At 43.9% G+C, this 11017-nt stretch overlaps 1 protein-coding gene across 5 annotated transcripts in view; it reads left to right on the top strand.

Moving 5' to 3' along the window:
• The window catches only part of RGS22 (regulator of G-protein signaling 22), a 94792-nt gene that overhangs the window by 33647 nt on the left and 50128 nt on the right, over positions 1–11017 (top strand). For 4 of the 5 annotated variants that reach the window (XM_019551229.1, XM_019551213.1, XM_019551210.1 and 1 more), the window contains 5 exons: positions 966–1137; positions 3852–3935; positions 4451–5132; positions 5672–5833; positions 7693–7873. In XM_019551229.1, the coding sequence (XP_019406774.1) occupies positions 966–1137; positions 3852–3935; positions 4451–5132; positions 5672–5833; positions 7693–7873 (1281 nt within the window). The remainder of the gene's footprint in view (positions 1–965; positions 1138–3851; positions 3936–4450; positions 5133–5671; positions 5834–7692; positions 7874–11017) is intronic. The other variant, XM_019551224.1, reaches the window with a different exon arrangement.

The following is an 11017-nucleotide window of genomic DNA, read 5'->3' as shown; positions in this document are numbered from 1 at the left end:
ATGAAAGACTGACGCAAAGTACCTATTTAATAGGTTGGCTTTTTCCTGGGCATCAGTTGTCAGTTGCCCCATCTGGTTTAGCAGAGGTCCAACGTTGCCCGTCCTTTTCCTCTGGCTCCCTACATATCTGAAAAAGGACTTTTTGTTGTCCTTGATGTGGAAAGGTCAAACAGCTTACCCTCTGTTTATGCTTGCCCCCCTGCCAGCCTCTGGTCCCTGCTTCCCATCCTGCTTTAGTCTTGCTTCGTGCTGACAGGCTCTGTCCCCATTCTAGCCTAGGGCAGTGAACCTGGATCTGGACCAGCCCCCATAGCAGCCATGCCATGTGGATACTTGTCTTTGGCTCAAATTGCTCTATGTGTAGTTTCTGATTAACTCTGCCAGGTTTCTCTCAGGGTTTGGGCTGCCTTGTGCTGGTCCCTCTTGACTTCAGGTTCCATCTTACCTGAAGAAAGAACAGTCTTATATAATACTCAGGGTGTAGTCACATAGCTTAGTGTTTCCCAACCAGTGTGCCGCAATGCAAAAGTGTGCCATCAGAAATAAACAGGTGTGCTGTAGAATTTTGCTATGGCAATGAGCTACAATAGGTATAAGGATGGGGAATGCCTTAACATATGCCATAGAAAATGTTTATTAATGTAAATGTGCCTTGGGCTGGAAAATGTTGGGAAACATTTACTTAACTCCAGATCTCAACTTGACCAGCTGATTCTCCAGTGTACCTAGCTCCAAAGAGGCCAAGCCTTAGCGTCCCTGTACCCATTCACCTTGAAGGGCACAGACCCCAGCATGACAGGTACAATCAAATTTTGTAATGCAGTCTTGCTGCTTACATTGCAAAGCATTGTTAAAACTGTCAGCTTGGTGAGAGTGTACAGAACAAGTGCAGAAAATGAATCCTCTGCTTAAAGAAGTCTTGCAATAAATATAGTTGAATTCTTACGTGATATTTTTTTTCATAGGCTACAGTTACTCAGACAAAGGACTGGTTTGCACTAGCAAAACAAAGCCAGCATGTAACACCTACAGATTCAGTTACTTGCCCTTTAGTTTCTTCTCAAATTCAAGGTGCAGAGCACTCGTCTACAAACTATCAGAGAACTGCTTCATTCACTGAGAACGTTGGCCACCAAGGTAAGTGACGGGGGCATAACTATTTTTATTCATAGCACACACTTTCCGACATTGAAAATGTGGCCATTCTTGAATTAGAAAAGTGCTATGCTGGCTTGTTTTTGGTTTTTTGGCTGATACTACCATACCCAAAAGGGCTTGTAGGAGAAAAGAGCAAGTACATGTGCTCCCCATTCCCACAGTGGTAAACAAAAACAGTGCTTAATTAAAACAGGCTACAATCTTTGTAGAAGAAACCAACATGGCATAGAAAAGACCCAACACATCAGAAAATATTAGGACCATGTCTCTCCCTAGGACCTTGTCTCTCCCTAGGCCCCCAAAGCACACAGAAGCCATTCTATTTGAAAACTGCATCATTGTGGTTTTGTATCCAAAGCATGGATATAGAGATGTAGTTCTACATGGGATTATTCCTCTGGAAACCAAAGGGGATTATCCATGTAAAATACTACTTACTTAATTATTAATGAATAAGTTATGCAGGTTGCACTAATTTATGAGTCAGGACTCAATATTAAAGTTTGCTAAGCTGCAACCAACCAGGTGGAGTTTACACAGTGCAATCTTGCGTGGTCCATATTATACTAGGCTGGACTAGGCATAGGACTGCACCCTAGGCCATGATGCCTCTTGAGTCTTTTTGTTTAGTGTGTAGAGGCTTCAACTGTCAGGGAGCTTTAATGTGTTTTGGCATAGCTAATTTTGGAAAAAACTTTTCCAGAAGTTAGTGGGTCTCTGGGTGGCCCAACTCTTTTCTGATGCATTCGGTTAATTCTTGGTGAAAATTGCTGGTAGCCAAGTAGAAAGTCTTGTGCTCCATCCCCACACTCATTTATTTTGGTAATGAGTGGGTTTTTGTTCCAATCCATATGTTATCTGTTCTGCTTGAGAGCTTTATCTTTAAGTGTGGAGCTCTGTTTTCCATTTATATATGCTTACTGCAGTACTCCATCATGAGAAATGTGTAAGCTTTTCAAGCAGAAGGCATTATATATGCACAGTATTTCTTGTAATTAACCATCAGGGACTGTAGGCAGAGGGAAAGAGAGAGAGATGGAGACAGCATAAATGTATCATTGCAACATGTCCAAGCGTAGGAGTTGAACGCTGTGGGCACTAATGCATGGTGAGGTAGCACAACTTTGGCTGGAATTCATGACACTGAAAGGTAGCCTCAGGACTTATCACTACATTTTTTTCTGCTGTTCATGACCTTATTGTGAAAAAATGGGAAGGTTTGGGGATTGTTTTCATTTCAATGATTAGAGAAGGAAAAAGTGACAGAGAAATCCATTAATCCTAGCGTAGCCGGTAGTCTGAGAGTGAGGGCACTGGCTTGGGAAACAGAATGTGAGACTCAGGTTTGAGTCCATGCACCAATTAGGATAATTCTTGGTATCTCAAATTAATGTCCTAACCATAAGACAGCCTGTCTTTCTAGGTGCATTCACACTGTACAGTAGAGTATAACATAAACAACTGAGCTAGCTCTAAACCATCTACCTCAGGCCCTGGAAACAGCCCAACTGTGGTATCATGGGACTCCATGCAAGTTAATTTACCCTCCTGTATCTGAAAGTATCCCTCAAGAAAAATGCCTTCCTATCTTGGGCATCTCAACAGTGCACTGCAGCATGCTACCTAGTCATACCCTCAGTCTCTCCAGTTGGAGGTTTTAGCTTTTTGTAAATCATTAAATATTCATTGGCCTACAAGCAAGAAGCTGATTCTATATCCTGGTAGTCAGAGCACTGGCATGGGGCATGGGATATTCAGGTTCAGCTCTCTGTTCTGCTTGATTTTCTGAACTACAGTCATAACAGAATTTTTCATATTGTTTTTATGATTTAACAGATGAAAGATTGGATCGCCTTAGAATTTTTACCAGCACAATCAACACATGCCAATCTTGATAGCATTTCTGTTGGAAAGGCTTCTCAGGTCTAGAATGGAATTAGAGGAAGACCTTTCATCTCAAACAGTCACATGCTGAGACTAGGTTCAGGTCCCTGCTCTGCCTGATTTGGATCAGGGGCTTGGGCCTAAGCAAATGCCACAACCAGTTGGATGTTGACTCCTCTAGGAATGGTGGGGTCGTCTCTAATTTGACTGTGGACCTAAGAAACATCCTCAGTGGAAAGCTTGTTAAAAACAGAATGTTTTGGTTTTATAGAAAAGGTTTATACTAGTATGATATTTGAAATATCCCATCATGATCATAGATCTTAAAAAGGGCAGTTTAAATTCTGTATTATTCTTTCTTGTTCTGAAGCATGACAGTTTATAGCTTGTGTATTGTTGAATGGCAATGGGAATTAAATACAACAGATTCAAACTAGTCAGGGGGGATCAGCAGGCACTGGGGAAGTCCCTGTTCCCCCAAGCACTGCCAGAAGTGACCAGGAATAACGGTCACAAGCTGGTGGAGGGTAGATTTCGGCTAGATATCAGGAGGCGCTACTTCACAGTCAGGGCAGCTAGGATCTGGAACCAACTTCCAAGAGAAGTGGTGCTGGCCCCTACCCTGGGGGTCTTTAAGAGGAGGTTAGATGAACACCTTGCTGAAGTCATTTGACCCCAGTAATCTTTCCTGCCATGGCAGGGGGTCAGACTAGATGATCTACTTGGGTCCCTTCTGACCCTAGAAACTATGAAACTATACTGTATAGCAGTGTTGAGTTACAACTGTTTTTTTCTTGCTTTTTGCTTAGATTCCATTTCTGGTCATGGTGCACACAGCCTTTTTGCTCAGCTGAACAGGACTAACTTACACAGAGATAGTAGTAGCAGTTTAGGTAAGCAGTACTTACAGAGAAGCGTGCCATTTGTGTCACCTCGCACTGGGGAAAAAACCTGCCCAGCTGTTTGGGAAAAGCAGAAAGAGGTATCTGGGCAAGTTAAAGACTAGACTCAGGTTTCCTGTTCACCAGACAAGAATTAAGAGAGGAAGGTAGAAGCCAGCTTAATAGTATCAGGTACAGATGCACTTAACTGCCAGTTATAGGAAGGCGGCCAAAGGGAATGAGTGAAAGTGGAGCAAAAAGACCTGCTACCGCATCACCCTCCCTGTGCTTGTTCTTGAATCTAAGACAAGGGCCTTTTGCTCCTATGCTGAAAACTAAATATGGTAGTTTCAACATGAGCGTTTCTGCTGATTCCAGTTGTGGCAGTATGGTGTTTTCCAACTGCTCTGCAATAATAAAATTCAAGTACATTGCACATCTCTTAGCTTAAAGACTTTTTTATGTCAGCCTGGAGAAGAGTCCTGAATCTGAAGGAGTTTGCAGCATTTTTTTCTGATTTAATGCAGGAGCGGATTCCCTGGGTGATGAATACGTACAAAAGAGTCTCTCCCTCCCTCGGAGGATGACAGCTGTAAAAGTTAGCAATGTGAGTGGGAGATCCACAAATAAAAAGGAGGAATCGTCTGTGTCCATTGCTGAAACACCTTCTTGTACTCAGTTAAGAGTGTATCTAGACCAGAAATGGGAGAGTGAAACAGAGAAAGATAGTAGTCAGGAAACAGCAATTTTTCAAACACTGGAAGAGTTTACATTAGCTTATATTCAATATATAGTGAGGGAATCGGTCTCCAAGCTGACTGGACAACCAGCTGCTAAGAGCAAGAGCAATGTGAACTTCAGTAAATTGTCTAAAGTCTTTATATATGAGGTAGCAAATAAAAAACTTTCTGTTGCTGACACAGAACAACTGTCTTCCCAAATTATCACCCCATTCAAAGAGTTGGACCCCAGTGGAGATGAAATAGAATGGCGGAGTGAAAAAGTTAGTTTAAGTTCAAGTTCTGAAACGGATGGCACAGACATTAGGGCTTCCTGGTGTATTAGTCACCGAACTTACGATATTGGCAACAGAAATGAATTTGAAAGATTCAAGAAGTTCATTAAAGGAACTTTGGGGGAGAGGTACTGGTGGCTCTGGATGGACATTGAAAGACTGAAGGTCCTTAAGGACACCAGAAGGCAGCAAAGGTATTTTCCATTGTTCTTACTACTTATCTAAAAGGCTAGATAAATGTTGGTTTTACTTATTTAGAATTAATCATCAGTTATAGATACAAGTGTTTATTGCAAACAAAGGATCTAATTCCAATGATTCCACTTTAAATGGGAGAATTCAGGAGCTATCTTGGTGAAGCAGACAAAGTTATATATATGCCAGACTTACTTGAAGTTAGAATTGGTCTCAGTGTTAAAATTTTGCTTAAGAAGTTGGTATAAAGACAAGATTCTAAAGTCACAAGCAGGGCATATAGTATGATGTGCTTCTCAAATAGATTTTATTAGGTTTAGATCTTGTATTCCAAGATAGTGTAGAGTTTAACTCTGTAGAAAGCCAAGCTTTGTGCATAAGTGTGAGAATCTGAAAGAAGTGTTTTGGCTTCTACTAGTTACACATTTTTAAAAATGTAATTCCAAAATGACAGCTGTTTGATCTGTGGGATGACTGAGTTGTGCCTAACTGCATACAGTATATAACATGTATATGCATTTGTTTTCTTTTACCCAAGACAGCTTGATAAAATGAAAAAAATCTATCTAGTGAGCAGTGGAGATTACTTCCTTAATTCACAAGTCTTGTTGAGACTGGATCTACTCCATGGAGATCAGTGGAATGTAAGGCATTTAAGAGGGATTCAGCCAGAAGTAGTGAAACCTTTACTTCTTTACTGGTAGGAATAATTGAAGATGAACTATAAAGTCACTCGATTTTTTTTGTGTGTGTGTCCTCTTTTTAATTTGACCCTAATTTGCTAGAACTCAGGGCCAAATTCTCATCTCATTTACACTGGTTAAACCCTGAAGTTCATGGCAGTGATGTAGCGGTATTAGTCCCCTAAATTTTTGTTTCAGAGACCTGAGGGTATAGCTACACTGAAAACTTCCCAAATTGAGCTCCATGCTACTGTAGCTAGGCTGTTTCTATCACCTGAGCTGGCTTGTTTACAGCTACATTAGACATCTCTACACGTTACTACACTTTAGTCTAGAGTTGCATGTGTTCTAAATTTATGCAAGGCTTAAACCTAACAGTTTACTCGTTGATCTCTGTTATACAGAGGGGTCATATCAGTCTTGTAAATATGCACTCTTTCTTGCGTGTCTCTGTGGTAAAACACTCTGAGATTTTAGGACTGAACATGCTGTACAAGACCTTGTTGTTGGTTTTTTTGGCTTCAGCTAACAAAGACTGTTGACTCAGGATTCAGGTGAAATTGAGCTTCACATTAATTGTCATATGCCAGGGGTTGTCAACCAGGGGTACAAGAACCACTGGGGATAATTGGGAAGACCCCGGGGGGAACATGCGGGTGGGCAGGGATAGAGTGCTGCCTCCCAGAAGCAGGGCCAGGGTGGGTGAGGGCAGCAGCACCCCTCTGCAGGCTGCACAGGCACCACTCGGCTGGCCAGACACTGGGAAGAGGTGGAACTCGCACATAGCGGCCACCAGCATCACCAGTCACCCCATACTGCCTCTGCTCTGTGCGGCCACTGCCACCCCTCCACCCCACTCTGCATCTGGCCGTGTGCCACCCCTTCTCCCCCTGCTCTGTGTCCAACTTATTAAAAAAGGTTGAAAACCTGTGTCATATGCTATAGGAGATAACAACATTTCTAATGTATTACCAAAGCAAAAGCACCTAAGGTCTTTTCTAACCCTCCAATAGATTCCTGAAAACACGAATTGAGCCCTCCAGATTAGTTCATGCTGCCAAAAATCCCTTAGGGGAGTTGCATTTTGGATACCTCATACATCCATCCTTCTCTATCAGGCTTGAATGCTGCAACCAAAACTTTAATAATAAAATGAGGTTTTTAAATTGGAGGAGAGTTATCTTAATATTTAATAATATAAGATTATCTTAATATTTCTCCTCTTAAGTCTGTATCTGCCTTTGGCTGTTAACAGCATAAGATCATGATGTGGTAAATGTCACAAAAAGTCACCATATATCATTAGTCAATTATTTTGTGTTTTAAGTGTGTGTGCACGTGTGCGCACATGTGCACGCACACATACACATACATGGGCTGTCAAATGATAAATGTAATTAATTGTGAGATAAAAAAATAGTTGTGATTAATCACAATTTAATCGTGCAGTTAAACAATAATTGAAGCCCAATTTAGTATAAATATTTTTGGATGTACACACACATTCACAAACCCTAGACAGTTCCCAAGACCTGGCCCTCCGACTCCTGTCCTCTCCATACAATTAGCTGCTGAGTCTGCTCCCAGGACCCTGCCTGGCATGTGTGTGTGTTTGTGTCTGTGTGTGTGTTTGTGGCTTGGCAGCAGTGAGGGGGTGGGGACGTTTTTCCCACAGCACACAGGCAAGCACACAGCAGCAAGGGTAGAGGGGCTGCTTTTCCCCCATTACCAACAGCAATTAATGTGCGTTAAAAAAATTAACGCAAAATCAAATTAACATGTTAATTGCAGGCATTAATCGCGATTAATTGACAGCCTTAATGTATACACATATACCTATATATAAATATTTATTGATATTATTTTTTTGTTTCAGGGGCCCTAGATTTTGTGTCACTCATTCATCTGAAATACAAAGTGCCTGTGCAAAGCTGAAGCTGTGGCACATGTGTCAAGAGAGACCAAGGATGGATATTGATCCTTTCCCACAAATGGTGACATTGTTGCCACTAAGAGCCAAATCTTGCATGCCAAGAATAGCATCTTCCCATCCTCAGGTAGGCATGGCAAGGACCTGCTTCTAGAAGCGAATCCTGCCCTAGGAATAAATACTAATGTTCTTACTTGCCTCCTGGGAAATAATGTCAAGAGTTCAGTTGAATTCAATGAGAGAAGGATTTGGTATTTAGTATTTGGGTTAGTTTACAGAGTCAGAACTGGTAAATCCAGCGTATCTCATTCAGACAGTTACATATACATTGCAGCAGTAGCCAACTCTGCTTTGTGCCATAGCTCCATTTAAACAGCTATTAGTTTAAAATTCACAAGACAGTCACAGCATCTCGTAAAGAAACTTGAAAGCCACTTGTTTTCTGGATTTACTCTGGGTATAATCTTATAACCTTATGTCAGATGTTAAGCAGAGTAGAATCTGTCTCACTGTCTTTTCAGTAACACTTGTTTTATTCCTAATAGCTGCAATGATTGTTATCTAGAGATGGTGCCAAGGAGGAGACATCCAGGAAAGAAACTGAGGCAGAAACCTGGTTGCTCAGGGAAAAAGGAGAAGGCAGTGGGGATAAGACAGTGGCAAAGAAACATGGGGTTTGGAGGCAGAGAGGAGCTCAGGACAGGTTTCATAGTTTCATAGTTTCTAGGGAGGTAGCAGTGAGCCAGAAGCAGGAGAGGGAGAAATGAGGCAGAAGTTAGAGGGGCGAGGAACAGAAATTGGAGCAGGGGCAAAACCCAACTTAGGGGTCCAAATAACAATTTTATTAAACAGACAACACACTACACAGCCCCATGAAGTTATTGGTCCACACACACACAAGCACTCACGATGGCAGCAGGAGAGAGAAACTCAGTGGAAGGGTTGGAGTCCAGGTAGGAAAGAGAAGCAGAGTCCAAGTTCTTGGTTGAAGAGGGGGTGGGGGGTGATAGCTACTTATCCAGGCTGGAAAGGGGTACTTATCCAGTAGGTGTTGTCCAGAGGGGGTCACTGGCAGGGTCTGTAGGTGGATGGGTGGTGTGGCATGGTGCTGGTCCAGATGGAGAGGGCGTCCCAAGGAGTCAGTCTTCACTACCCCTTTTTTATGGGGCAGACTACCACAGATCTCCTATGGGGAGGGCCTGTCTAGACAATGTCAGTCCTGTTCCAGAGGGCTCCAGGTGTTCTTACTGAGCATGTGTAGCCTTGGCACAATGGTGGGTTGCCTCATCTTTTGTTGCTTGAATGCTGAGGGTGGTTCCAAGGGCTGGCTTGTTGGTCCAGGTATTGGTGTTAATGGTTCGGTCATTCAGAGGGAGCTATTTTTAGACATACTGCCATTGTCTCTCAAGCACCCTCATTCATCCCCATTTACTCAGGAACCAAGTTACGTAGGAGGGGTAGGTGTGAGTCATGGGTTACACAACTGGGCATGGGGACAGGATGGAGCCTTGACAAACAAAATGGAAACTTGACATGACTTATGCTAACTTACATATGTAGGCCTAAATCATATAGTACCAGTAAAACAGTAATATAGAACAGTAAAAATCAATATAAACATAATAATTATACAATATAAAGAAGGAGAAAAAACAAAACAAATACAACTGCTACCAAAATAAAATGCTGAAGCTTATCCTATGTCTTAGCTCACTTATACTTATCTATAGGGAATAAAGAGGGAGAGACAAAGTCAGAAATGGTTGGGAAAGGGGAGGGGAATGCATTTAAAAAGAAAAAGAAAAACTGGGGGTTTTGCTACAAAAGTATGCAAGATAAAATGCACCATCACTTTTTCCTCAGAGATCACAGAGTGCATCTCTAAGGGTGAAACAGTTGGTTCCTTTTGTCACCTTTGTGGTACCATAAACATTTTTGCAGTGACACAAAGGCCAAGCAAAGGGACGTCTATGTCCCTTGCCATACCACAAATGTGATCACAACAAAGGTAGTATCAATTTGTGCTGCCATTTTGAGGGGAAAGCCAGGCAGCCCTTCCAGTGTTTGAGGGGCTCAAACCTGTGCAGGAATATGTAGGGTACATAGGACCAGGTCCCTAGAGCTTCAGGAGAACATGTTGCCCTTTGTTCATTGTCCCTCAGGATCAATAGGTGGGGCAATGTGTTTTGCCCATTGAAGTAGATCAGCTGTGCCAGTACACAGTCTGGCACAACTGATCCACTTCATTTGGCGACATATGTTACTATCCTAAGTGTCACAGGATCAAGGAGCTGCCTAATATAGGGTTAAGGAGCTGCCAATCACCAGGGGTAGCTCAGGTGCCGGTTGCCGCAGCAACCAGACAGGTCAGGTGACCAGAAGGGGGCAGGGCTGGGCCTTTATAAACAGCCCAGGCCGGAGCCTAGGGGGCAGTTCCCTTCTGGCAGCCGCAAGAGCAGGAGCTCTGCGGGAGAGCTGAGCAGCCCGAGTCGATGGTTGCAGCCTGACCACTCTGACCGGCTGCAATGATGCAGGTGTAGAGAGAACCCTGACGGAGGTATGGGAGAGAGCCAGCATAGAGCGGAGTTGGTATTATAAGCTCGGGGGCTTATGATTGTGTTATAAGCTGGTAGGCTTCTTGTTTGTGTTGCAGATGCTTGGTTCATGGTTTTGTTATAGTTAAACCGGAGGACCAGGGGAGGCTGTAGGGGTCCGAGGAGGCCTCACGGGGGCTCCCCAGTAGCTTGGGGGTTCCCGGTGCCCAGCGGGGGCACAGTGAGCAGTGCCACAGTGGGCACAGTGTTTTGAGTGCCGAAGAGGTGCTTGGTGTGTGGGGGTTGTAGCCCCAGCCGTGAAAGGTCGCACAGGCCCTGGGGGAGGCGAGAGCGCAAAAGGGCGCGCAGGCCCCGGGGGGGCGAGAAGTGCAGGAAGCATGGCAAAGGCCCTAGAGGGGCCGAGAGGCTCCAGAGAGGGTGAGGAGCGGGGGAAAAAACGCAAGACAGGCCCTGTGGGGCGAGGCCTGGGCACAGCAAGCCCAGAGGTGCTGGTAGTGGGGTGCAGGTTGCAGCACCGGCCTAGAGGTGCCGGTAACGGGGTGCAGGTTCTTTAACCGGCCCAGAGGCACTGGTAAAGGCGTCAGGTGCGTGACCAGCCCAGGGGTGCTAGTAAAGGGGGCCAGGGGCATGATTTCATAGATTTCATAGACATTAGGGCTGGAAGGGACCTCGGGAGATCATCGAGTCCAGCCCCCTGCCCAAAGGGCAGGAAGTCA

Source organism: Crocodylus porosus, unplaced genomic scaffold (assembly GCF_001723895.1).
Source record: "Crocodylus porosus isolate Cpor-Errol unplaced genomic scaffold, CroPor_comp1, whole genome shotgun sequence".
NCBI lineage: Eukaryota > Metazoa > Chordata > Crocodylia > Crocodylidae > Crocodylus > Crocodylus porosus.
Note: the sequence above shows the minus strand (reverse complement) of the source record. Positions and strands in the feature narration are given on the sequence as shown.